We start from the raw sequence: 26,389 nt of genomic DNA on the forward strand, positions 1-26,389 counted from the left end.
AGGGTGTGGCAGACCCTGCCCCAAAGATGCCTTGAGGAGGGGGCTCCAGCCCTGCCCAGCCCATTGGGCCCAGCGCAGCCCAGCAGGGCCGGGGGGGCCGCGCGGGGGGTGATTAATGGGGGGCCATCGCTCACTGTCGGGCGGGGCGGGGCCCCCCCCGCGCTAACGAGCGGCAGGAATAATGAGCGGTGTCACTCGGCGGCCGCCCGTGATGGGAAGTCATTACAGGCGTCACCGCCGGGACTCCCGCTCATGAATCAACCGCTCTGCTATGAAATTAAAATCCAATCGCCCCCCGCCGCCCCCCCGGGAGGGCTCTCAGCACGGGGGGCCCGCTCTGCCCCCTGCCAGGGCCACCCCAAGGACGGGGCCTGGGGGGTTCTGCCATCCCTGGGGTCGCCCTTGGGGGTTCCACCCCCCACCAAAATCCACGTGGAGGAGTGGATTTTGCTTTATTTTTGCTTTATTCCCCCAAATCCACCCCCGCCCACCCACACAGCGGCACCCCCGGGGTGTGAACGGGGGGTCTGGGGGGCAGGAGCCCCCCGTGGGGTCACAGGGAGATGCCCATCAGGTTGACGGGGCGCCCTCCGTAGCGCTTGGAGATGTCGGCCTCGATCTGCAACGACACACCAGGGGGCTCAGGGCGGGCTGGGGGCGAACAGGGGGGTCCTGAGGGGCTCCCCCCTCCTCCCTCACCAGCTTCTGGAGCTCCTTGGTCTTCTCCATCAGCCGGTCCAGCTTGGGCTCCAGGGCCGCCTGCTCTGCCAGGGCCTCCCGGCGCTTCTGGGCCATCACCTCCTTCTTGGCCAGGAGCAGCTCCGCCTGCTTCAGCTTCTGCCTCAGCAGCTCCGACACCCGCTCCACGTACCTGGGGGGCACAGCCAGCACTCAGCCCCCTGGGCACCCTGGGGACACTCCCAGCCCCCTGGGGACACCCCAGGGACACCCCCAGTCCCCCCAGACACCCTGGGGACACCCCCAGCCCGGCACACCTCTAGATCCACTCCAGTGCCATCCCCACCTCGGGACACCTCCCCTTCCTCCTCCAATCCCCCCCCAGCCCCCGTCCCCAGGCGGGGGTACCTGGGCGAGGCGAGGATCATGCAGAGGTGCTGGACGCTGCGGGAGCAGAGCTGTGCCAGCAGGTCCCGGGCCGTGCCCAGCAGGGCACCCACGTGGGCGCTGGTCTGGCCCTGCAGCAGGGCCGGGGCCAGCTGGAGCTGGCTCATGGCCACGATGTCGGCCTCGTCCTCCATCTCCGCCAGGCGCTGGGCCAGGAACAGCTCCAGCTGTGGGAACGGGATCGCTGCGGGGCCAGCCCTGCTGCATCCACCCCACACCCACCTCCAGCCCTGCCCCAACCCCACTGCCACCCCACACCCACCTCCATGGGCCCATTCCACCCCACACCCACCTCCATGAGCCCATGCCACCCCACACCCACCTCCATGGGCCCATTCCACCCCACACCCACCTCCATGAGCTCGTCGATGAACTGGTTCCGTGTCTCCGGGTATTCCAGCACTGTCAGGGCGTCAGAGCCACGGGCAACGCCCTCCTCGGGCACTGGGGGGCAAGGGGGGCTGGGATGAGACCCCCATGGCTCGGTTTGGTCCCAATTCCCCCCCATCTCAGCCCCACCCCACAGGGGGCTCAGGACCCGCCCCGTCCCTGCCCACCCAGCACCCAAAGGCCCCGTCCAGCTCCACGTCCTGCCCTCTGCTCCATCCCCAAAGCCCTCTGTGCACCCCCAGGGGCACTGGGCGGGGGGCACAAGGTGTGGTGGGCACTGCCTGGCCCCCTCTGTGCACCCCCCAGCCCTGCTCACCCTCAGCTCCAGCCTCCAGCACCGTGATCTGCACCTGCTCGTCCCCTCCGTCCCCCCAGTCAATGCCACCCTCCTGCAGGGACACAAAGGTGACCTGGGAGGGGGGCCAGGACGCCCCAAGGCCCCCGGAGCAGGGCAGTGCCACCCGGGGATGGGGTCACACACCTGAGGACCGGGCTCCACCGTGATCCCCCAGTCGATCTCCTCGCCCCCCTCGGCAGCTCCTCCGTCCCCTCCCGGGGGGGAATCCAGCGGGAAATCCCCCCAGTCAATCTGTGGGAAGGACCCCGCTGAAACCCGGAACAGCTGGGCCCCAGTGAGGCCCCACAGAGGAGTTTGGGGGTGGGGGAAGGGGGTCCCCCCAGAAAGGCCTCACCGTGTCCTCCCGGGGCGGCTCCGGGGGCTCCTCCCGCAGCTCCGGCCGCTCCACCCGGCGCGGCTCCCGGCCCGTGCGCCACTCGTGCACCGTGCAGTTCCCACGGGCACACACGTGGCTCAGGAGCGGCACCACCGCCTCCCCGGGGCTGGGACACCATGGGGGGGTCAGGGGGGATCATCCTGAGGCACCACCTCCCCGGCCGACGGGGTCAGGGGGATCATCCTGAGGCACCACCCCCTCCCCGGGGCTGGGGACACCAAGGGGACAGGGGGGATCATCCTGAGGCACCACCCCCTCCCCGGGGCTGGGACACCATGGGGGGATCATCCTGAGGCACCACCCCCTCCCCGGGGCTGGGGACACCATGGGGGGATCATCCTGAGGCACCACCGCCTCCCCGGGGCTGGGGACCCTCAAGGGTTTGTCCCCGGGGGTCTGTCCCCCTGTCCCTGTGCCCACCTGTCACACACGAAGCCCACGCAGGCCCGGTACAGCTCGATGGCCTCCGCCAGGCCCCCCACGGCGGCGCCCACGCGGGACAGCAGCGAGGGCAGGTCCTGCACCAGGGCCAGCAGCTCCTGCCGCACGTTGTCACCCTGGGGCGCCGGGGCACGGGTCAGCTGGGGACAGCACCCCTCGGGGGGCTTCACCCTCTGCTCACAGGGACACAGCGGGGTGTGGGGACACCACGGGGACACTGCTCCCAGTCTGAGCCCCCCCAGCACAGATATGGGGGTGGGGGCTGGTTTGGGATGGGAGGGGCCTGTTCTGGGCGGTGGGGGGCTGTTTGCAGGGTTTGGGGGCTGTTTTTTGGGAGGTGGGAGCTGTTTTGGGGGAGATGGGGTTGTTTAGGAGGGTTTGGGGCTCTTTTGGGGTGGGAGCTATTTTTGAAGGGTTTGGGGGCTGTTTGGGGTGGGTCAGGGGCTGTTTGGGGTGGGTCAGGGGCTGTTTGGGGGTGGGTTAGGGGCTGTTTTCGGGGCTCTCAGCCCCCCAGGCACTCACAGTGATTCCATACTGTTTGCAGGAGGCCAGGAATCGCTCCCTGAGCTCGGCTGCTCCCACCTGACACTCCTCTTCCCGCCGGGAAAAGTCCTGCTGGGCCTGCTGGCACCTCCCGAGCTGCCTCCGCAGGGAGGGGATCTCGTAGCTGATGCTGCGCCCCAGGAGGCTGGACAGCTCGGCTGGGGGCACCCGGGGGTGGGGGTCACCCTGGGGGCCTGGGGCGTCCCACACCCCTCAGGGCTCCCATCCCGCTGGGATTTGGCATTCCAGCACGTCCTGTCCTTCCCCCATCCCGGTTTGGAGAGCACCCCCACCCCCAACACCCACCACGGCTCCCCAGGACCCCCAGAGCCCCAGGCCCCAGTCCCCTGCCTTACCCAGATAGGTGTTCTCCTTCTCATAGAGGGCCACGATCTCCTGCCAGTCCTGGGGGCAGGAAGGAGGAAAAGGAGGAAAAGGAGGAGGAGGAGGGTGAGGAGGAGGGGGGTGAGGAGGAGGAGGAGGGGGGTGAGGAAGGCTGAGCCCCCCCTGCCCTGGTCTCACCTTCATCCTCTGGGACGAGTAACGGCCAAAGAGGTTCTTGGTGGAGGCCTCGGTGCCCTTGAGGATCTCCACGATCCTCAGGCAGTGAAAGTAGTGCAGGTCTGGGGGAGGGAGGGTGGGATCACCCCAGGGAGTCTGGGGGTGTGTCACCCCCTCCCAGCTCAGACCCAGGGCCACCAATTCCCATCTCCTGGCTCAGGGGACACCAAACCACCCCCAAAGCCCTGGGAAGGGGCTCCCAGCCCGTCTCCCGGCTCTCCCGAGGGGTCCAGCCCCCTGCTGCCACTCACAGGATCCCTCCAGGAGCTGTTTGATCTCCTGGTTCTCGGGCATGTCCCGGATGGCCAGGTCGATCCTCTGCCGGATGAGCTGCACCTGGCTCTGCCACCTCAGGCTGCAGTGGCGCCTGTCCACGAGCCAGTCTGGGGACAGGGGCACAGCAAGGCGGGGATGAATTCCCAGCTCCTTCCCAGGCGTGGAGGTGAAAGGGAGGGGCCGAACACCGGGGTGAATCCCCCGCTGCCCTCCCCAGCTCCGGGGGGCACATCTCGGGAGTCCCCAAACCCCGGGATGACCCCCCCGCGCCGTACCCAGGAGTTTGCTGGTCTGGATGTCGATGGGCACGTTCCGGTAGTCCTGGGGAGGGGCCTGCGGGGGGGACACGGCGGGAGCGGGGCTGGAGGGGCCCGACCGGCACCGGGATCGGCACCGGGATCGGCACCGGGAGCGGCACCGGGAGCGGGGCCAGAGGGGGCACCCCCCGCTCCAGGGCCCGGGCACGGCCCGTCCCCGCTGCCCCGGGCCTGGGGCCCTGCCCCGCTCCCCGAAGGCGGCCCTGGCCCCGCTCCCGGCCCCTTTCCCGTTCCCATCCCGCTCCCGGCCCGATCCCGCACCTCCATGTCGCCATCAGCGCCACTTCCGCCTCGCCCCGCCCCAGCCAATCCCCGGCCTCGGCGCCCGCGCCTCTACCAATCAAAGCGCGTTCTCTGCGAAGGGCCCGCCTTCCCACCAATCAGAAGGAGGCGCCCCGGCGGGAGCGCCACGTGCAGGCGTCGCGATTGGCTGGAGCGGGGAAGGGGCGGGGCCAATGGGGCGGGGATCCCGATCCCGGTCCCGATCCCGGTCCCGATCCGATCCCGGTCCCGGTCCCGGAGGAGCCGCAGACAGAGCCGGGAATCCCCCAGGGAGCCCCCACAGCCGCCCTTCACGGTCCGTGCGCGGCTCCCAAGCACACCCCAGACCCAGGAGGGGTCCCCAGTTTTCCCCAGAGCTGATCCCGGATCCTTCGGGGATCCCTTGGGAAGCACTGGATGCCCCAGCACAGGACCAAGATCCCCTTGAGATCCCCAGGAGCCAGGGCAGAGCCCAGTGCTGGGGATCTCTGGTGAGCTGTTCTAGAGCAGATCCCAGATCCCTCAGGGACCACTGGATGTCCCAACAAGGGACCCGGGATCAGCTCTAACTCCTCCCCACGGATCCACGAGGGATCTGGGACCAGTTCCAGATTCTCCACAGGGATCCAGAAGGGACCTGGGATCAGTTCTATCCCCCCCTCAAGGGGTCTCAAAGGACCTGGGCTGCCCGACCCCCTCCGTGTGCCGCTCACCGGGGCCACCGGGGCGGCGACACCGGAGCCCCCACGGCCAGCCCGGTGCGGTGGCGGCCACCCAGAGCCACCCGGAGCCACCCGGGGCCACCCGGGGCCACCCCAGGCCACCCAGGGCCACCCGGGCGGCGCTGGCACCGCTCCCCGTCATGAATATTCAGCCGTGCCTGGCCCGGCCCCGCTGTTTGCTCCGGCGGGAGGGGTTTGGGCGCGGGTTCACCTTGACGGGAACACCGGGACGGCGGCAGGTGAGCGGCACCTGCCCGGGACCGCCGGCCGGGACCCCCCGGGACACCCCCGGGACCCCCGTGGAGGGGGGTGGGAGCAGCAGGTACAGGACGGGGTGTCCGAGGTGGGGACGGGATGTGAGAACCCCGGGGACACTCCGGGGACAGCAGGCGGGGTTGGTCCCACCTGGCTCTGGCACAGGGGGTCCGTGGGGGGACACGGGGGCCACCACCCCGCTGGTGGCCCTGATTTTGGTGACCTCGTCGTCATTTCCAGCGTGGACAAGGGGGTTATCCCCCCGAATTGATGCCAGGGGGTGAGCCCGGGGAGGGGCCGGGCAGGGGGCGGTGGTGGCCCAGCCCCACGCGTGGGGGGACACGGAGCTGCGCCGACCCCCGGGACGGACACAGAGCGCCGGGAATCCCGTCCCTGTCCCTGCCCGCGGCCAGGGAAGCCTTTGGCTCCTCCACCTTCCTGGGTTCCTGCCCTGGAGCTACGCGCGGCTCCCAGAGCCTTCCTGGATCGCTGGAGCCTTCCTGGAGCGTTCCCGGAACATTCCCAAGCTCTTCCAGCGCTCCTGCCCGTCCCCTCTAGCGAGAGGCAACCCCAACCCCGGGGGGTGACCCCGGCCCCTCCCCAGCTCCCACCTGCTCCCAGTTCCTGTTCCTGTTTGCTCTCTGGGCTCCCTCCCTGCCCCGCTACACGTGGCTCACAAGGCACCTCCCGGGCGCTGCCAGCGGCCTTTTCCCGGCGCTCCGGAATTCCCAAGCCATGGAGCATCCCCTCCTGGTACCCGCGGGGTGCTCCCCCATCCCCGATCCCACACAGATCCCCCCGGGGAAGCACCTCAAGCAAAGCCGGCACCGGCTTCCATCCCTCTGGAATCACATCCCGGGGGGTCCAAGGAACCCCCCCGAATTCCCGTTCCAGGATGGCCGACAGCCACGGCTGGTGGAAGCTGACGTTCCTGAGGAAGCGCCAGGCAGCGCCCACCGTGCTCTACGAGACCCCCGACGGCCCCGCGGCCCCCGGCGGGGACCCCCAGGAGGGCACCGGCCCCGAGGGACCCCCCGGCTTCGCCGCCCGCCTGGAGAAGATCGTGGACAAGAGCACCAAGGGGAAGCACGTCAAGGTCTCCCACTCGGGGCGCTTCAAGGAGAAGAAGAAAGTGAGGGCCACGCTGGCGGAGCACCCGAACCTCTGCGGGGCTGCCGAGAAGGAGGAGAAGTGACCCGGCGGGGATGGCACCCGCCCGCCGCCCCGGGAATGCCGATCCCGGCAGGAGGCAGGACTCGGGATGGGGTTTGTCCCAGGGATGGATAATCACGGACCGTGGATGGCTGAGCCCGACCCTCCCAGGCTGACTGGCTCGTCCTGGGATGAGGACACTCCTCCAAAGCCCCCCCAGCTCTGCCCCCAGCGCATTCCCAATCCCGAGCCCCCCCTCGTCCCCCAGTCCCCGGGGGCTGCGTGGCAGAGCCACCCGCGCCGTGACCTGGCCAAGTCACCCCCAAAACGCGGGATGTGACACTTCCCTGCCTCCACGGCGGGCTCCGGGGGGAGCCGCGTTCCTCAGGGAATCGCTCCCTGCTGCTGGAAGGGGGGAGCCGACCCCGGGGGGCTCCCGGGGGTTGCTGGGGGCGTTGGGAGCTCCGGTACCTGCTGCTAATTAAGTGCTGTTAATAAACCAGGGAGAGCTCAGCACATCCCCGGGCCCGGCCTGGCAGGGTGGGAGGGCTCGGGATCCCTGCAGGACCCCCGTGGGAGCGGAGCCATCCCGGGGAATCCCTGACCCCGTGGAGCAGGGACACGGGGGGGTGCCCGGGGTGCCCTCCCTGCCCCGCAGGGCGCGGCTGTGCCCGAACTCCGCAGGCTCCAAGCTCTGACAAAAGCCCGGAGGGTGCCAAGTTCCCGATTCCCGGCACGGGGGCAGTGCCAGGGCCACCCCCTCGGCAGTGTTTGCTCTCCACCTGCTCTTTGTCCCGGGAAGGGAGGGACGAGGCAGAGGAGGGAGGAGCCCGTGGGATCGTTAACGCCCATCCCGAGGGGAGCCTGGGCTCGGGTCCTGCTCCTCCTGCCGGGAATTTGGAGGTCTCCAGAACCTTTGAAGGGGTTTTTTTGGGGGGGAGTGGAGGGTTTGAGGTCCTTCAGGTTTGGGGTTTTGGGGCTCCTTAGGGTGGTTTGAAGATCTCCAGATGATTTTTAAGGGTGATCTGAGATTCTCCAGGGACTATTCTGAGGGGTTTGGGGGCTATTTAGGGGTGGTTTGATGTTCTCCAGCTCCATTTTGGGCTGGGTTTAGTGGTTTTTACCCCATTTTGGGGTCCCTGACCCCTCTTTTCCCAGTGATACCCACATGGGGGAGCGACACCTCTTGGCACGATCCAGAGGCTGGGATGGCAAACACGGAGCAGGGAAGGTTATCAGGGACTGGTTTCCCTGGGATGTGACCTAGGGCCGGCATTCCCGGCTGTTCCAGGAGAGCCCGGCCCCGTGTGGGTAAAAATTAACCCAAAACCTCCGGGACATCCGGCTGTCATTTTTCCAAGCTCAGCTGGAGGAGGGGACAGGGCGAGGGTTGTGGAGGATGAGGGGGGGTTCCCACAGTGCTGGGACAGAGCCTGGGGTGACACCGTGGTGACATTAATGAAACAAGTCAATTAAACAAGAGCAAGAATACAGCGGGAATTGAGCACATTCCATGATTCCGGTTAAAACGATTCCAGTTAAAACACGATTCCAGTTAAAACACGGATGGTGGCAGTGGCAGGACTGGGGAGGGGGGGTATCACTGGGGTCACAATTGGGGTCTCTCCACGACCATTAACACGATTAATCAACCCCCAGCAGCACCGTGGGGAGCGGATGCAGACGAGAGGGCGACGAAGGTCCCACAAGGCATTCCCGGAGCTCGGGATGCGATTCCCAGCGCCCCCCGGGGGGCCGGGAGGATGGGGGGGTGGCATTCCAGGAGGATGAGCGGGATCCTCAGGGGGAGAGGCGCTCGTAGACCCAGTCCCCGTGGCCGGGGTGGGTCATGGCCCCGAGCGGGGCCGAGCGGTCCCGGAGCCTCCGGAACACGATCCGGTCGTGCAGCCGGTTGGTCTGGCCCTGCCAGAACTCCACCACCTCGGGCTCCAGGACGTACCCACCCCTGGCAGGGGCACGCGGGGCTTTAGGGGGGCTCAGGGGGGGATGGACCCCCCACCCCCAGCCCCGCGGGACTCACCAGTACTGCGGTTTGGGCACTGCCTTGTCCCGGAATTTCTCCTCCAGCTCCGCGTTCCTCTTCCTCAGGTCCTGCGGGAGCGGGGAGGGGTGAGGGGGGCGGAGGAGGACGGGGCAGCCCCTGGTGATCCCTCGGGAAGGGCGGGCTCACCTCGCGGTCGGGGATGACGGAGCTCTGCCTGCTCACCACGGCCCCGATCTGGCTGCTCCGGGGCCGGGAGCTGAAGTAGCGCTCGGATTCCTCCTCCGGGAGCCGCCTCACCGAGCCCTCCACCCGCACCTGGGGCGGGAACGGCGGCTCAGACCCGGGGAACGGCTCCGAGGGGGCTCCCGAGTGTGGGAACACCCCATTCCCCCCAAAACACAGGCACCACCATCACCCCGGCTCCAGCCAGCAGCTCCAAGGGGGCTCCTGAGCATGGAAACAGCCCATTCCCTGACCTTCCCACCCCATCCCTGACCTTCCCACCCCATCCCTGACCTTCCTCCCCCATTCCCTGACCTTCCCACCCCATCCCTGACCTTCCCACCCCATCCCTGACCTTCCCATCCCATCCCTGACCTTCCCATCCCAACCCTGACCTTTCCACCCCATTCCCTGACCTTCCCACCCCCCATCACATCTCCCCCTCAGGGGCTGGGAGCCATCCCAGTGTGACCTCCCCCATGCTCCGTGTGACCCCCAGGGTCCCCCACCACCATTCCAAGGGTCCCTCTGTGCTCCCCCCACGTCCCAGGGGATCCCCCCTCACCTGCCGGCTGAGGGGCTCCCAGTAGAAGACGAGGGAAGCGAAGGGATTGGACTCCTGGGGGGAAGGGGAGGGAGCTGTCAGCGCTCCCACATCATTCCCAGCTCCAGAAATCCAGGATACCCCGGGATCTGCTGCAGCAGGAGCTGCCCCCACGGGGCGGGCACGGCCTTGACCCCAAACGGGGCTGTTTGGGTCACAGGGACAGTGCAGAGGGGCTGGCAAGGAGCTGCCACCCTGGGGAACCCCCAGAGCCCCCTCAGAGCTCCCCCAGCACCCCCAGAGCTCCCTCAGAGACCACCCAGCACCCTCAGCACCCCCAAACCCACTCAGCACCCCCAGTGTCACCCCAGCACCCCCAAAGCCCACCCAAAACCCCCAGAGCCCCCCAGCACCTCCAAAGCCCACCCAGCACCCTCAGAGCCCCCCAGCACTCCCAGAGCCCCCAGCACCCTCAGAGCCCTCCAGCACCCCAGAGCCCCAGAGCCCCCAAGCCCTCACCAGCTCCCTGCCCTTCCTGCTCTCGTGGTTGGTGAAGAAGCGGAACCCGTCCTGGCCGAAGCCCTTCAGCAGCACCATCCTGGCCGAGGGCTTCCCGTCCCTGGGATGGGCACAGGGAGGGGGGTGAGCACAGGACAGACTCCCCTCAACCCCCCGTGTCACCCCCAGCCCCCGGTGTCACCTGGAGCAGGTGGCCAAGCACATGGCATTGACCTCGCCGATGTCCGGGCACTCCAGGGCCTCCTGGAACCAGGCTCGGAATTGTTCTATGGGATCGAGGGACACCAGGTGCTGCTCCTCGAAGGCCTGGGGGACACGGGGGACAGGGTGAGGCACGGGGGGACACGCCCTGGGCTGGGGGGACACCGGGGGGGGTCCCACTGGGTGCAGGGGAGGGGGTGACACCGACACGGGGGGAGCTGTGAGGGGATGGAGGGGGAACCCCAGGGCTTTGGGGACAGTCTGGGGGGTCACCAGGGCTTTGGGGACACTCTGGGGGGTCACCAGGGCTTTGGGGACAAGTTTAGGGGTCACTCAAAGTCTTGGGGCAGCTTAGGGGGTCAGCCCAGGCCTTGGGGACAGCTCGGGGTGGGGGGCCTGGTCCTGGGGTCACTGCCAGCACGGTGGGAGGGTCCTGAGGGCCTTGGGGACATCCTGGGGGGGCGTCACCCTGGCTGGGAGCGGTCCCCGTGCCTTGGGGACACCCTGGGGGGGGTGACCGAGGAGGGAATACCCCGGCTGGGGGGTGTTCCCCGGGCCCTGGGGACACCGTGAGGGGTGCCCCCGGCCCAGGCCCCCCGTGTCACCCCTGTCGCACCCCCGTGTCCCCCGGCCCACCTCGGTGTCCCCCCGGTAGTCCTTGCGCAGCCCCTGCAGATCCATCGCGACACAACGCGGAGGGGAGGCCCCCCCCGCACTGGGGGCGTGGTCAGCACAGACCACGCCTCCTCCCATGCGGCCAATAGAGAGCGGTGGAGCTCGGAGGGCTGGAAAGCGATTGGAGGAGAGGGAGGGGGCGGGGCGAGAGGACCCGGAAGAGGCGGCCGGGGTTGAAGGGGGCTCTTAAAGGGACAGAGACCGCGGGGGGGACGACAGGGGGCTGGGGGACACCAGGATTTGGGGACACCGGGCAGAGGAAACCTTGGGGACAAACCCACACTCCTGGCCTGGCAGTTCATGGGAGCAGCAGCTCCAGGGACGTTTTCCCGTAAATAAATCAATTTCCACCAGTATTTGGGATTCCTGGCAATAAACCCCACTTTCCTCCTGCCCTCAACTCCCTCCCACATCCCACCAGATCCAGAACATCCCCAGCCCAGGAAAGAACGGAGCCTCGGTGGCACAGCAAGGATTTGCCTCTGGTGACTAAATTTATTTAGCAAGGAAAAAGCTCCTGGGCTGTCTCCAGGTACAGTTCAGAAAACAGGAACAGATCCGATCACATAATCCAGGGAAAACACCCTCGGGCTCGTTACAACTAAAAAATAAAGTGGATTTTTTCGTCTGTTTGTTTAATTTAAAAGCTCCAAAGCAATATAATCTATGATACAATGTACACTGTACACAGAAGGGGGCACGGGGAAAGGAGTCCCAAAATTCCAAAGGAAAACGTTTCCACGTTGCTTGGGAATTAAAAAGTCGGGAGAGAGAAATTTTTAAGAGGGGGGGGAAGGAAAAAAAAACAAAACAAAACAAAAACAACAAAAAGCAGAAAATTTGAGTTTTGGGAGAGAAAAAGAAACAGAACAAAACAACAAAATAAAGCCTTGAGTTTTTGGGAAATCTGAGGAGGAAGAGGGGGTTAAATAGAGATTAGAAAAGCACTCATGATCCACAGGGTGGGAATCGGGAGCGTAAGGCAACGATCTCCATAGAAAAGGGGGACCTTCCAAAGGGGGCATAGAGATATTTATAGCTATTTATAGATTTAAATACAAAGGAGGAATGTGCTGTGGGGCCTCTCCCCCGTGCCCTGGCTCCTGGGGGGGCTCCTGGGGGACATCCCAGGGAGGGCTCCCGGCCCTGCTGGGCCACCCCCCGACCCCGGGGGCGTCCCTGGCACCTCTGGGGGCTTTGGGGACGTCCCTCGGGGTCCCCCGTCCTGGGGGGGCTCTGGAGTGCTCCTGGGCCTGGCCGTGGGGTGGGGGGTGGGGGGTGGGACCCCCCCTCAAGGCCCTACAAGTTCTTGGTGACCAGGTGGGTCTTGTAGTGCTTGGTCAGGTGGTCGGAGCGCATGAAGCGTTTCTGGCACTGGGCACACTCGAACCTCTTGTCACCTGTGGGCAGAGGGGACACTCAGGGGGTGGCACTGGGATGCTGTGCCTGGCTCCCCGTGCCAGGGCAGGACAGTGGGGACATCCCCAGGGCAGGACCCCCTGATCCCCCCTGCCCCCTCCCGTGACACCTCCATCACCAGGACAACCCCAAAGCAGCAGAGACCCCCCAAATCCTCCCAGGCCCTCCTGGGAACTCCAACCACTTGGGGGGGGCTGGGGCAGGGTTTGGAGGGTGGCCCAGGGGTGCTATCCCAGGATTTTGGGGGTCCCCTGACCCATGTGTGTGTCCCAGGATTCGGGGCTATCCCAGGGCTGACCCATGTGTATCCCAGGATTTGGGGTTACCCCAGGATCTGGGGGTTATCCCAGGCTTTGGGGTTATCCCAGGCTCTGGGGGCTATCCCAGGCTTTGGGGCTATCCCAGGGCTGACCCGTGTGTGTCCCAGGATCTGCGGGTTATCCCAGGATCTGGGTTCTATCCCAGGATTTGGGGCTATCCCAGGCTTTGGGGCTATCCCAGGGCTGACCCATGTGTGTCCCAGGATTTGAGGGTTATCCCAGGCTTTGGGGTTATCCCAGGCTTTGGGGCTATCCCAGGCTTTGGGGCTATCCCAGGCTTTGGGGTTATCCCAGGCTTTGGGGTTATCCCAGGATTTTGGGGTTATCCCAGGCTTTGGGGTTATCCCAGGATCTGGGGGCTATCCCAGGCATTGGGGTTATCCCAGGGCTGACCCATGTGTGTCCCAGGATTTGGGGCTATCCCAGGCTTTGGGGCTATCCCAGGCTTTGGGGCTATCCCAGGATCTGGGGGTTATTCCAGGATTTGGGGTTATCCCAGGATTTGGGGGCTATCCCAGGATTTGGGTTATCCCAGGCTTTGGGGTTATCCCAGGGCTGACCCGTGTGTGTCCCAGGATCTGGGGGTTATCCCAGGATTTGGGGCTATCCCAGGCTTTGGGGTTATCCCAGGATCTGGGGGTTATCCCAGTGCTGACCCGTGTGTGTCCGCGCGTGCCGCTGCAGTTCGTCGGAGCGCGTGAAGCGCTTCCCGCAGAACACCCAGTTGCACACGAAGGGCCTCTCCCCCGTGTGCAGCCTCACGTGGGCCCTCAGCAGCGACGTCTTCCGGAAGGTTCTGCCGCACTCGGGGATGTGGCAGATGTGCTTCTTCTTGCCCGGATCCCCCGGCCTGCGGAGCAAGGCAGGGAAGAGAAGGAAGGGAATGTCGGTGATCTCAGCTCCCAGCGCCTCTGAGCTCCAGTTCCCAGGGATCTGCTGCTTCCCACTCACCTCTTCTCCCCATCCTTGCAGTTGGGGCAGGTACAGGCCATCCTCCTCCTCTTCTCCCCCGGCTGGATCTCTCCAGACAGCGCCTGCTCCATCTGGAGCTGGATCTGGGTGGGGCTCAGCCCGCTGATGGTCAGGTTGTTGCCGGACACGTTCTGCACCGTCAGCTGCTGCTGGCCTGGGGGAGGAAAAGGGGGATGAGCAGCCAGCCACGCTCCTTCCAGGGCTCCTGCCAAACCCTCTGCAGGGGCTGGCTGGAGGGAAGATCCCCCAGGAGCACGGGACACCCCAAAACTCACCCCACCCCGCCCCACATGCAGCACAGCCACAGCTCCACCCCACCCCGCCCTCCCACTCCCCTCCGGGTAAGTCCCTTTTTCCTGAATATACTGTGCGGTTTTTCAAAGTTTTCGGTTCGACCCTTCCAGGAAAAAACGGGCTCTCAGAGGAGGAAATAAAAAAAGAAACTTTGAAAAAACGTGCAATATATTGAGCAAAAGAACGGGACTTACCCCGGGCCCTCAGGGGCCGCTCCAGGCCCCGGCGCTCGCGGACGAGGCGGCACCCGGAGAGCCGCGGCGGGCGCTGGAAAGAAGAAGACGGGATCGGCGTCAGCAAAGCGGGATCGCTGCTCCCAGGGTGGCAGCAGCAGCAGGAGGAGCGGGAGGAGGGAAAGGAGGAGTGGGATTTGGCAGCAGAGCAAAGCAGAGGGGCGATGCCGGACAGGGGAGCGCCGGGCCGGGGGCTGGAGCAGCTCTCTGGTGGCTCTGGAGGTGGGAATGTCCTCGCTGAGACCCGACTCAGCTCCTTACACAGCCAGCAGGTCCTACCAGTCCCCTCCACATCTGCCCACGGCATCTCCCCCATCCCAATTAAATCCCCCCCTGGAAGCCAATCCTGGGGGAACGGCGGCCAAAGGCGGAGCGGGAAACCACGGCAGGCCGGGTTTTCTGCTGACACGGGCTTTAGTGGAGCAAGAAGGAACAGCTTCCCAGTGCCAAACCGAGGTGCTGCTGGCACAGGAGCCGCGGCCAGGCAGCAGGTCTGGCTGGATCGGGAGGGAGATGGAATTCCCACAGACACAGCTCCCTCCCCTCAGCTCCCCGGGGAGCTCTGGGGGCAGGAGCAGGGACACGGTGGCTGCAGGGACATCACTGTCCTGGAATGGGGGCCTGAGGTGCACCAGGGCTCTCTGTGGCTCCTGGGCCACGTCTGGCTGCTTTTGGCTCAAGGGAAGATCCCAGGAGGTGAATTCACTCCCTGGGAATGGTGATCCCTCGTTATGGAGCTGGAAGGACAGGACTGTGGGAATTCCCTCTGCTGGGTCAGCTGCTGGAGCCCAAACCAGCAGCCATCGCTCCCAGAGGACGCAGGGAGATGTCCCAGCACTGAGATTGGGATTTGGAAGCGTGATCCATGGCAGGGGAGGCTGCAGGAGGGGTAATCCCATTGCACCACATCCCTCTGCCAGGCTGGGTCCTGGCTCTCCAGGAAAAAAAAAAAAAGACCTCCAAAAAAAAACCTCAAAAAAAAGACACCTTAAAAAAAAAACCAAGAAAAAAAGACACCTCAAAAAAAAAGAAATTCATAAAAAGACACCCCAAAAGAAAGACCTCTCAAGGCCTTGGGAACAGCTCAGTGTTCCCATGCAGAGCTCCGAGGGGATGGAGCTGGGCTGGGATCCTGGGAAGCCTCCGATGCTCCTGCTCCTCTGCCACCCGCCCTCCCTGACCCAGCCAACCAGGATGGGCTTGGGACCACCCAAAATCCACCCCAGGAATCACTCAGGGAGCCACGGGAGCTGCTGACGTGGCACAGCCACCTCCAGCCTCGGGATGTGCTCCAGGAGGGGGTTCCCACCGCGTGTCCCTGTCCCTCCTTCCCAGCCCGCTCCGGGGCGGATCCCAGCCCACCTCCGGCGTTGGTGATGGTGACGGGCACGCCCTGCACCTGCACCCCGTTGATGTTGATGGTCTGCATGGCCTGGGCAGCAGCTGCCAGCTGGGCAGCGTTCAGGCTCAGGATGCCCCCGGCCGGGGCGATTTTGGGCAGCGGGCGCTCCTTGCGGGTTTGGGGTTTCCGGGAGCCCCCCGGGCCGGGGCTGCGGGACACGGGGCTGCTGCACGACGATCCCGACGGAGCCACGGCCATGGCCGAGGCCTCCTGGAGCACCACGGTCTGCAGCTCCCCTGAGGGGGTCTTGAAGTAGACCTGAGGGGGGCAGAGAAGGGGGGTGAGGTTGGGAATGGTTCCTCTTCCCCCCACACATCCACACCCACACCCCCCAACCCCAGGGATCATGGAATCATGGATGGTTTGGGTTGGAAGGGATCTTAAAGCTCATCCAGTCCCACCCACCCAGGGACATCTTCCCCCAATCCAGGCTGCTCAGAGCTCCATCCAACCAGGCCTTCAACACTTCCAGGGATGGGGCAGCCAAAACTACTCTGGGTTGGAAGGGATCTTAAAGCTCATCCAGTCCCACCCCCTGCCACGGGCAGCGACACCTTCCCCCATCCCAGGCTGCTCTGAGCTCCATCCAACCAGGCCTGGGACATTTCCAGGGACGGGAATCCTGCGATGAGCCCAAAACCTTTTAGATCCTCCTTCAGAACCCTCAAAAAAACCCCTTCAGTTCCTCCTCCTTCGAAACCCTCACGAAACCCTTCAGCTCCTCCATCAAAACCCCTTCAGCTCCTCCATCAAAGCCCTTTAGTCCCCAAACCCCGAGGCCGAGGGGAAGGGCAGCGGGCGGAGCGGCCCCTCGGGAGGGGGTACCTGGGTGGGCGTGGGCTCCGCCGCCTGGATCTGGAAGTTCTGGGAGGATTTCTGGGGCACGGTGGGCAGCGTGGCCGAGGCCGCCTGCACCACGCGCAGGGCCTGCTGCGGGATCTGCACCACCTGCGACTCCTGCTTGGGCTGCTGCACCACCTGCACCTGCTGCACCACGGCGGGCTGCCCCGCGCCGGGGCTCTGCACGATCAGCAGGTTGCTGCCGGCCTGGATGATGTTCTCGGCCGTCGTCTCGATCAGCACCGTCTCCACCTGCTCGGCCACGGCCACGGCGGGCGGCTGGGCGGGGGAGGCCGCCTTTTTGCGGGGCTTTTTGCCCGCCTTGGAAGGGCTGTCCGCGAGCAGCTGGGCCGGGGCGCCCTGCTCGGGGCACACCACGCCGCTGCCCGCCAGGCTCAGGGTCACGTTGCCACCACCCGGGAGCTTCACCACGCCGGCCGCGCCCGGCGCCGCCGCCTTCTGAGCCGGGGCCGGTTTGATGGGCACGGGCTTGTGAGAGGAGGAGGAGGAGGAGGACGAGGAGGAGGACGAGGAGGAGGAGGAGCAGGAGGAGGTGGAGGTGGAGGAAGGCGCCAGGATGGCCTGGTTGGTGCCGGGGATGATCTGGATCTGGTTGGCCAGGTTGGGCTGCACCTGGATGGCCTGAGCCCCGCCGGGCACCGCCTGGTACTGCAGGCTGGAGGAGGAGGAGGAGGACGAGGAGGGCGAGGAGGAGGACGAGGAGGACGAGCGGGAGCCCTTGCTGAGCACGGCCGGGTTCTGGATGGCGAAGACCAGCTGCCCCCCCGGGTAGGAGGTGCCCACCTGGGAGCCCTGGATCTGGAAGAGGTTCCCTTTGGAGGACAGGATGCCGATGCTGCTCTTGGCGGCGCCCAGGGGCAGCGGGGCGGGTTTGATGGGCACCAGCTTGCGGGGCGTGGGCTGGGGGGGAGCCGGGGGCGTCACGGCGGCCTCCACGGCGGGGGGGCCGATCTTGCTACATGTGGCTGCCAGGAGGGCCAGGGGAGAGGGCTGGGAGTCCTGGGAACGGGGAAAACAGGGACGTTAGGGACGGGACGTCGTGCCAAACGCCCCGAAATCCACCCGCCCCCGTCACACCCCCTCAGCTCGGATTCCAAGACCACCTCGCGATATGGACCTGAGGGATCCTCCAGGGAAACAGAGAGGAGCCCTGCGCTCACCTGGGTGCCGGAGGCCGCGGGCTGCAGGTACTCGCTGGGGCTGACGGCAGCAGTGGCGGCCATGCTGGCCCTGGAGCTGCTGGGAGAGCACATGGATCAGCACAGGGATCAGCACAGGGATCAGCACATGGATCAGCACATGGATCAGCACATGGATCAGCACATGGATCACCACATGGATCACCACAGGGATCAGCACAGGGATCACCACATGGATCAGCACATGGATCAGCACATGGATCAGCACATGGATCAGCCCAGGGAGCCCATCCTGAGGCTCCCCAATCCCAGGGGATGCTCCTGGGATCCCTCCTGCACTCCCCAGGCCTGTGGAAGGGCCGTGTCCAAGGGGCTGCACCAGCCCCTCCCCATCTGCCCAAGGGAATTCCCAAAGAGCATTCCCAGCATGTTTTCTTCATTTTCCAGACCCTCATTTTCCTGCATCCCACTCCTGAAGCCACCCCCTTCCCCTAAAAATAAAAGGGGATCCTTCAAAGCAGCAGCAGGTTGGTGCCCACAGAGCCAAAATCCACCCTGGTTTTCCAGCTCTGGGAATCCAAAAGGACAAGAGTTTTCGGGAAAGATTCCTGTTTTGTTTTGTTTTTTTTTTTTTAACACAGTTTCTTTTTAAAGGTTTAAACCAAAGGAAAGAGGCCCCCAAATCCTCCCAGACTGGCTGAATCTTTTGCTCTGGATTTGAAGAGGTCTCAGCTTTGACGTTTCCCTCGGAGAATTCCCCATCCAGCAGCTGCTCCAGAAAAAAATTCCCTGGATAAGGTGGCAGGGAGGACCTGGAGCCTGGGAATGTGGAGCCTTCCCTGGGCCAGCACCAGCTCCAAGGCTCCTCTCCCACAGCACAGGAATCCCTGGGAAGAGCCAGGTGGGAGTCCCAGGCTCCTGGAATGGCCTCACTCCTTGGCAGAGGAATTCTCGTTCCCTTGTACCCTCCTGGGGATGATGGAATGGGAGCCCAGCGCTGGCCTGGGATGAAAGGGAAGGATTTTCCCGGAAAAGGGGGAGCTTTCATCCCAGAAAAGCCGGGAGCTTGCAGGGCTGCACCCTCCCTTTGAGCAGGATTAGGGATTAGCAGCAGGGCAGGGACACAGCCCGGCCCAGATCCCATGATCCTGGAGAAAGAACGAGGGACAGGATCCAGGGGGATCCCCCCGTGCAGGGAATCTTGGAATAATCTGGGATTTGGGAGGAGTCAGTTTAAATCCTGGGACACCACAGGATTCCAGGAACTTCCCGACATCCAGAGGTCGATTTTTGAAATTCCCGGGTGTTTTGAGGAGGAACAAGAGGGGAAGTTGGAATGGAGGGAGCCAGGATGGTTGTGAGCAGCTCCTGGCTCTGGAAAGGGTTTCCCAGGAGGGGATCGAGGGGATCAAAGCCACCCCAGCCCCCTCCCTGGGAAATTCCAGGGGCACCAATCTGGGTTTTCCTGAGCGGCCCAGACCCTGCTGTGCTGCCCAGCCCGGGAATCCCAGCGTGGGATCCTGCCCAGATCCCACCAGGGGGATGAATTCCCCCCCTGAACCAAGACCTGACCCCCCCATCACCAGAGACCCCCTCGCTGGTCCCGAGACCCCCAGCCCGGGGACCCCCAGAACTGCCCCTCCCACCCCCGGGGACCCCCCGAGCATCCCGGGCATCCTCGGCCCGGGGACCCCGGACCTGACACACCCCCTCCATCCCCGGGTGACCCCACGACCCCGCACCCCCTCCCCATCCCGGGCCCCTCCGGCCCCTCCGGGCGGGTCCCGGGAGGCGGGTCCGAGGGCCCGGGCCCGCCCCCGACCGGGCCGACGGCGCCGGAAGCGCGGCCCTCCCGGCCGGGCCCTGGGTCTGGGCGGGCCGCGGGTCCCGCCGGGGGTTGCCGGACCCCACCGCAGCCCCCCCGGCCGCCCCCCGGCCCCGCCCGGCCCGCACTGACCGGGGGGGCGGCGGCGGCTCCGACCCGCTCACGGCGCCATCTTCGTCCTGCGGGCACCGCCCTGCGCGCCCCGCCCCGCCGCGGCCTCGCAGCCAATCCCCGCCCGGTGCTCCACAGGGCTGCCCAATCGGAGCGGAGATGGCGGTCGGCCGGCCAATCCGCTGCGGGCCGCGGGTTGATGGGCAGCTCCGCTGTGCAATGGGACGCGGAGCGCAGGGTGACGGACGGAGGCGGGAAGCCAATGGAAGGGAGGGTTTTGATTGACAGGTCACGGAGCCAATGGGGTCAAGCCCAGGCCGTGCCGGGCCGCTGGTTGAGTGACAGCAAGCGAGGGGGGCACAACTTCCTCGTGGGCGGGACCAGACCGAAAGACGCCTCTCGATTGGTCGAAGGCACTTGATTGACAGCAAGATCGGGCAATGGAAGGCGCGAGGATGCAGAACAGCGCCTGTGATTGGTTGGAGGCTGGGGGGGAGCTGTTCGGGGCTGATGACGTCACGGGGTCCCCCCGAGGGTGGGGGGAGTCCCGGGGAACCCCCGGGGGCGGCCTGGACCCCCCTTTCCCCATCACCGATCCCGGGGGGCACCCCCAGACCCCGCGCCCAGCACCGACCCCTCGGGGAGCGCCTCAATCCCATCAGAGACCCCTCAGGACCCCGGACCCCCCCACCCAGCACCGACCCCTCAGGGGACCCCCAAACCTCATCACCGGCCCCTGGGGCACCCCCAGACCCCCTCACCCATCACAGACCTCTCGGGACCCCCCCACTCATCACTGACCCCTTGGGACCCCCCCACTCATCACTGACCCCTCGCAGGATTTGAGGGGGGCCCGGGGGATCCCCAAATGGGTGACGCCCAGCAGTGGCTCCTGAAGGACCCCCAACTCCCCCCGTGGGGATCCAGTCACAAAGATTTGGGGTTCTTGGAGGGTTTTGGGGTGTTCCATCCCCTTCAGGGCTCCAGAGGGCTTGGGGGGGTCCCCAGCCCCTCACAGAGGTTGGGGTGCTCGGGGGGCGAATTCAGGGTGCCAGAGGGGGGTCAGGGGTGCCCAGTTCCCACCTCCACATCTCTCCCCCCGTCCCAGTGTGCCCCCCACTCACCCCACAAACCCTCCCGAGGGGCATCCCCCCCATTCCCACCACGACCCCCTGCCCGGTGCCAGCGCTGCCAGCCCGGGGGGTGCCCAGCTGGCTCTCCGGCCCCCCCACGGGCCCAGCAGCTCCCAGTGGAGCCAAATAATTGCCCGGTGCTTTGTTGTGCCGTGTCTGTGGCCGCGGGGCCTCCCATTTGTGGGAACCTGGTGCGGCGGGAGCGCCTCCCATTAATTGCCCTGCTCCCTCCCTCCCTCCCTCCCCGCTTACTCACCGCCTGGCACCGCCGCCCCCGAGCCCCCAGACCCACCCGGGGGTCCCCCGGGGCGCAGCTGGGGGGGTTGGGGTCGGGCAGACCCCCCCTCACCCCGGGGGTTCCATCCCGGGGTGGAAGGAAGGGGTTGGGGGCATTTGGGGGTGGGGGACACCCTTGGCACCCCTGGGATGGGCTCTGGAAAGGCCCCGGGAAGCAGCACAGGCGTCCCCAGGGACACGGGGATGGCCCTGTGGGGGATGTGGCACCGACCCCAAACGTGTCCCCGCACCCCAGAGCGGGACCCAGGGGACACCCCAGGGGGCACTGGGCCAGGGGACACCCAGCAGGGCACCAGGGAGACCCCAAAAGCTCAGCTCAGGCTGTCAGGGGACATCCTGCATGGCACTGCCACCTTCCAAGCAGGGACACACAGGTTGGCACAGCGAGGCTGGGATGGGCACACGGGGACATGGGGACATGGGGACACACACTGAGGGCCACGGTCAGACCTCACCAGGGGGTCCTGCAGGGCCCAGAGGGCCCAGAGCTGTGACAGGGGGTGAGGACACGACCCCCCCTGCGGTGCCCAGCCCTGCTGTCCCTGTCCCCAGCCCCTGCCACCCCCCCCGTGCCCTGAGCCAGCGGGATTTGTGCCCAAGCCCACGCTCAGTTACGGGAATTGTGGCACCTCCTCAGTGCCAGCCTGGCCCTGTGCCCGGGCCCCTTCCCAGCCCTGATCCCTGTCCCTGGAGCAACCACGTGTCCCTGTCCCCAGTCCAGCCAGGAATTGTCCTGCACGTGCCTGCATGATCCATGTCCCCAGAGCAACCCGGTGTCCCTGTCCCCATCCCTGATCCATCCCCATTCCATCTGCATCCCCATTCCCCATCCCCAGCACATCCCTGTGCCCCATTCCCAGTGCAGCCGTGTCCCTGTCCCCAGTGCAGCCGTGTCCCTGTCCCCAGTGTAGCCATGTCCCTGTCCCCAGTGCAGCCGTGTCCCTGTCCCCAGTGTAGCCGTGTCCCTGTCCCCAGTGCAGCCTTGTCCCTGTCCCCAATTTAGCCGTGTCCTTGTCCCCAGTGTCCTCTCCCTGTCCCCAGTGCAGCCATGTCCCTGTCCCCAGTGTCCCCTCCCTGTCCCACCCGCGTGTCCCCGCGCTCATCCCTCCCCTCTCCATACCCACGCCCCCATTCCCGCTGCCTCCACTCTCCCCATCCCGGTTGGGCGCTCCCCGCGCCGTGCCAGGCAGGTTTCCCCATGCCCTGAGTGACAGCCGGGCCGGCCGGCAGCAGATACGGCGGCGAGATTAACGCGGGGCTAATTAAACCCCAAATTAGGGCTCCCATTTAACCCCGCTCCCAGCCGGCAGCTCCGTCGCGGAGAGGTCGAGTCCCGACAGTAATTCCTGCTGCCGGGGAGGAAACCGCTCCCTCCGGGCACGCCGTGACCTGGCACGCACCGCGGGCACGGGAATCCCGTCGCGATAATCCCGATAGGAATCTCTGCCAGGCAGGCAGGTGCCCTTGTCCTCGGGGAGCAGGTGGGTAGCGCCGTGCCACCTGTTCCCGGGGGTGCCAGGCATTCCCGGGGGTGCCAGTCCTTCCCAGGGACACCACGGCTGGCACGGGGCTGGGTCCTGGTCCCCGTGATGGCACAGCCTGGGGACAGGGATGGGGTTGTGTCCCACCGTTTACTGGGAGCACTCCAGGGGGGGGGTGACACCCGCGTGGGAAGTGGGATCACTCCGTGGGGCTGTGATCACCCCACGGGGGCTGTGACCACCCAGAGCCACCCCTGTCCCTGACCCACCTGGCATCGTGCCCACAGTGCCACCCCCAGCAGTCTCGGGGTCCCCCCCCCCAGGTTCCCGTCAGCACCTCGAGGGGGGGTTCCACGTCACCCCAGAGTCACCCCCTCGGGGCTGTCTGGGTGTGGGGCCCCCCCAAAACCTCCGGGGAGGATCCCGGAGTGTCTCTCCCCGTCTGAGGCCCCGGGGCCACCCCAGGGATGTCCCCTCGGGACGGGGCGACCCAGACGGCGCAGCCCCGTGGCAGCCGCTGCAGACCCCCCCGGGGTTACCCCCCCGGGATCAGCACCCACGTGTGTGGGTGGGTGCACAGGGACGTGCTCACAGGCACGCGGCGCACGGGGGGGTCACACGCGTGGATGTGACCCCCCCACACACACAGACCCCTGCACGGACATGCCCAGACCCCACTCCCCCGACCCGCTCCTCCCCCTCCCCCCAATTTGTTTTATGGCAGAGCAGGAAATTGCGGCCCTTTCCGGAGCCGGGAGCGTTTGAAGTGCTCGGCCCCCAGGGCTGGGAGGGGGCTCGGATGTCCCTCTGTCCCCCCCTGGAACCTGGGGGGACATCCCTGCTCTTCCATCCCTCCCTCCATCCCCCTGCTCCTGGGGGACTCTCCTGCTCTCTCCCTCCATCCCTCCTCCATCTCTTTGTCTCTCCATCCCTCCCTCCATCCCCCACTCCTCTTTCCCTGGTGTCCCCAACCCCAATCCTGCACCCCCCCTGCCCCGTGCCAGCCCTTCCACCCCCCTCCACCACCCACGGGGCACACCGAGGGTCCTGTCCCCCCTTCCCTGGGCAGGACTGGGGGCAGCTCTGGGGGGTGGGGGGGTCGCTGCTGCCTCGTGCCCACCCGCACAGGGGGTCCCACTGAGGTTTTGGGGAGCACCGACCCCTCCTGCCCCACCCCGGCTCCTGCAGGACCCAGAACACCCCCCCAGTCACCCCTCGGTCCCCCCCCATCCCTTCCCGGAGCGGCTCCTGCCGCCTGATCACTGCGAGGGATTGGAGGCGTTTGCCTCTTGCCTTATAATTTATGCAAATGAGCTCTGTAATTAGGCTGTAATTTCAAGGCACGGCTCAGGGTTGCAGACAGAGGAGATCCCCCCCGGAACGCTCCGGCATCTCCACAATTCCTTGCCTGTTTGTGGTCCCACCTGAGGCTCCAGCTCTGCTTAGGGGGCTCCAGGACCCCTCCAGACTCCCTGCCCCCCCAAATCCCTCCCCCCACGGTCCCCACAGCCCTGTGCCACTGCCCCATCCTGCCACAGCATCTCGGCCCCCCACGGTCCCCGGGCACCTCCCGGCATCTCCTGCCCCCCCAGCCCAGCAGGGATGTTTTGGGAGGGGTCTGGAGGGTCCCAGGGAGGCCTTGGGGTCCGGTGCCAGTGGGATGAGGGGGGTCGGGGCCTTCCCAGATCTCTGTCCCTGGAGGAGACACACCGAGTGTCCCACATCCCTCCCTGGAGAGGATGGGAATGGCTGGGATAGGAGCCATCCAGCAACTGGGATCCCTGGCCAGGGACACGTCTCCCTCCCACCAGCCCAGTCCCTGCAGCACTGGGGACACTGGGAGGACACCTCGAGGGGAAGGGACAGGGGACGTGCCACATGTGCACGATGCACTGGGAAGGGAACAATCTGGCAAGCAGAGGGGGCAGCCAGGGAGCCCAGGGCCACCATCCCGGCCCCAATAACACTTGGGGGTCCCCCTTCCTCTGGATCCCTGGGAGTGGCCCCTGGATCCTCCCAGGATGGCAGTGAGACCCTGGAACTGTGCCCCCCAACATCCCCCCCCTGTGCCCCACGTGCCCTCACAGAGTACTTGTGTGTGTTCCCCCTGTCAACCCCCTCAGCCGCTTGTCCTGCCCCTTCACACCCCAGGGGTCCCCATCCCAGTGTTCCCATCCTGGGATCCCCACCTGGACACCCCATCCCGGTGTTCCCATCCCGGTGTCCCCATCCCGGTGTCCCCATCCCGGGAGCTCCATCCCTGTTCCTGCCCCAGCCCAGCCGTCGTGCCACGCTCACCCCACCGGCGGCCGCGTTTTGGTGGCGGCGGCGCTGGAGCCATTCCCTGGGATGATGAAAACCAGGAGAGTTTTCCCCGGGGCGAAGGAGTTCCCCGCACCCTCCGCCCGGCCGGGCGCTTGGCAGGCTGGCCGGGGGGTGTGGGCACGCCGGGATCGCGGCGCTGCCGGCCCGGTCCTGGCTCTGGAGAGGCACCGGAGCCTTTTCCCGTGGGATTCCGGGCAGGGTGGGCTTCCAACGGGGGGTCCCCGCGCAGCTGTGGCCGCCCCCGGGCAGGCCCCGGGGGGTTGGCTGTGGAAATGGGGACACGACGCGCCGGTGATTAAGTGGCTCCACTGGTGTTGTCACCCGGCAGTCCCGGGGTTTCTCGGCAGCCTCGGGGGGGACGGGGAGGTTTGGACATCCAAGGCTGAGCAGGGATGGGGTCGTCCAGCACCTCCTGGACCCTTCTGGGGTGCCCCAAATCCCATCTGGGTCATGGTGGGTCCTGCAGCGATCATCCCACTCCCTCCTGCCACGGGTCCAGCTCTGGCCCCAAAACTTGTCCCCTGTGTCCCACAGCGGGGGGCACTGAGCCCCCCATGGGGACAGGTGACGCCCCTGGGGGCAGGGGCAGGTGTGACGCCCCCGGAGTGGGGAGACAGACTGGGGGACCCCAAAAGGGTGGCAGGAGGAAGGTGGGCACCTCTGTGTGTCACCCCCGGGTGGGGAGACAGCTGGGGTGCCCGGGGATCTCTGGGGGGGTGGCAGGAGAAGGGCCGCCTCTTTGTGTCACCCCCGGGTGGGGGGACAGCTGTGGGGTGCCCGGGGGGACTGGCAGGAGGAGGGCGGCCACCTGCGTGTCACCAACAGCAGAGAGGGGACAGCTGCGGGGTGCCTGGACGAGGGGGGGGACAGGAGGGGTGCCCGGGGGTCCCCGGGGTGTGGGGGGGTGGCAGGAGGAGGCGGCCACGGGCGCGGGAGGGAGGCGGTTGTTTCTTTCTTCTTTAATTACCCCCCTGTTTGCGGTGTCTGCTGCGAACTTCCCGTCCCCTCCCTCCGCTTTCATCCGCCGGATCCTGGGACCGGAGCCGGCTCCTGTCAAGCGGCGGGGCTGGGGCTCTGCCTCCAAGGGTTAAAATCACCGGGGCCGGGGGTGGAGCTGGGCGGGGGGGCGGAGGGAAGAGCCGGCGGCCGGGCTGGGACCCGGCCATTCCTGCTCGCCCGGCCCAGTGGGTGCCCCGTCCCTGGGGAGCCGCGCGGGTCCCTCGGGGTCCCCTCGGGAAGCAGCGCCCACGCCACGCCGATGAGGACGGACCCGCCGGGACCTCGCTGCCGCCGCTAGACCCGTAGGTACCCCCGCCATCGCGGGGACCCCCGACGGGACCCCCCGGGAGGGTCCCGGCTGCCCTGACCGACGGCTGGGAACGGGCTGCGGCGGCCCCGCCGCCCGCTCCGGCCCCGGCCCCGGCAAGTCTGTGCTCGCCGCCCCGCCGCGTCCAGCGGCCACCGAGCCCCGGGGCTGCCGGCCCCGCCGCCTCCCGGGACGCCCCGATGTGTCCCCCCCACCCCGCTCCAATTTACAGCGCGACCGCCCTTCCCGCGGGGCTGAGATCCCTTCCCGTGGGGATGAGACCCCTTCCCGCGGGGCTGAGACCCCTTCCCGTGGGGATGAGACCCCT

General features: G+C 66.5%; 4 protein-coding genes across 10 annotated transcripts; 1 reads left to right on the forward strand and 3 right to left on the reverse strand.

The window, feature by feature from the left end:
* Positions 1-445: 445 nt before the first annotated feature.
* On the reverse strand, positions 446-4,696 carry CDK5RAP3 (CDK5 regulatory subunit associated protein 3). The gene is made up of 14 exons (XM_050330752.1): positions 4,649-4,696; positions 4,346-4,403; positions 4,046-4,177; positions 3,756-3,856; positions 3,590-3,638; positions 3,213-3,391; positions 2,670-2,806; positions 2,208-2,355; positions 1,997-2,104; positions 1,832-1,904; positions 1,478-1,569; positions 1,087-1,292; positions 700-871; positions 446-619 (listed from the first exon to the last, which is right to left on the reverse strand). The coding sequence occupies exons 1-14, from the start codon at positions 4,652-4,654 to the stop codon at positions 554-556; spliced, it is 1,527 nt and encodes a 508-aa protein (XP_050186709.1). The 5' UTR covers positions 4,655-4,696; the 3' UTR covers positions 446-553.
* Positions 4,697-5,559: 863 nt separating this feature from the next.
* Positions 5,560-8,205, forward strand: PRR15L (proline rich 15 like). Of its 2 annotated transcripts, none has more exons than XM_050330828.1 (2): positions 5,560-5,609; positions 6,520-8,205. In XM_050330828.1, exon 2 carries the CDS (start codon positions 6,521-6,523, stop codon positions 6,818-6,820), a length of 300 nt encoding a protein of 99 aa, XP_050186785.1. In that variant the 5' UTR covers positions 5,560-5,609; position 6,520; the 3' UTR covers positions 6,821-8,205. The 2 variants fall into 2 exon arrangements, with proteins under 2 accessions (XP_050186785.1, XP_050186784.1); XM_050330827.1 differs by having other exon boundaries at positions 5,575-5,692.
* Positions 8,206-8,277: 72 nt separating this feature from the next.
* PNPO (pyridoxamine 5'-phosphate oxidase) lies at positions 8,278-10,988 on the reverse strand. Its single transcript, XM_050330825.1, has 7 exons — positions 10,905-10,988; positions 10,249-10,373; positions 10,068-10,167; positions 9,570-9,623; positions 8,969-9,097; positions 8,819-8,889; positions 8,278-8,743 (listed from the first exon to the last, which is right to left on the reverse strand). The coding sequence occupies exons 1-7, from the start codon at positions 10,947-10,949 to the stop codon at positions 8,578-8,580; spliced, it is 690 nt and encodes a 229-aa protein (XP_050186782.1). The 5' UTR covers positions 10,950-10,988; the 3' UTR covers positions 8,278-8,577.
* Positions 10,989-11,413: 425 nt separating this feature from the next.
* On the reverse strand, positions 11,414-19,611 carry SP2 (Sp2 transcription factor). Of its 6 annotated transcripts, none has more exons than XM_050330819.1 (7): positions 19,541-19,611; positions 17,605-17,680; positions 16,409-17,443; positions 15,544-15,841; positions 13,634-13,808; positions 13,339-13,532; positions 11,414-12,343 (listed from the first exon to the last, which is right to left on the reverse strand). In XM_050330819.1, the coding sequence occupies exons 2-7, from the start codon at positions 17,665-17,667 to the stop codon at positions 12,243-12,245; spliced, it is 1,866 nt and encodes a 621-aa protein (XP_050186776.1). In that variant the 5' UTR covers positions 17,668-17,680; positions 19,541-19,611; the 3' UTR covers positions 11,414-12,242. The 6 variants fall into 6 exon arrangements, with proteins under 6 accessions (XP_050186776.1, XP_050186777.1, XP_050186774.1 ...); XM_050330820.1 differs by having other exon boundaries at positions 17,605-17,683; positions 19,541-19,581; XM_050330817.1 differs by lacking the exon at positions 19,541-19,611 and adding an exon at positions 14,143-14,215 and having other exon boundaries at positions 17,605-19,132.
* Positions 19,612-26,389: the final 6,778 nt, after the last annotated feature.

Source organism: Myiozetetes cayanensis, unplaced genomic scaffold, assembly GCF_022539395.1.
Source record: "Myiozetetes cayanensis isolate MyiCay16 unplaced genomic scaffold, myiCay2020 scf44, whole genome shotgun sequence".
Classification (NCBI taxonomy): domain Eukaryota; kingdom Metazoa; phylum Chordata; class Aves; order Passeriformes; family Tyrannidae; genus Myiozetetes; species Myiozetetes cayanensis.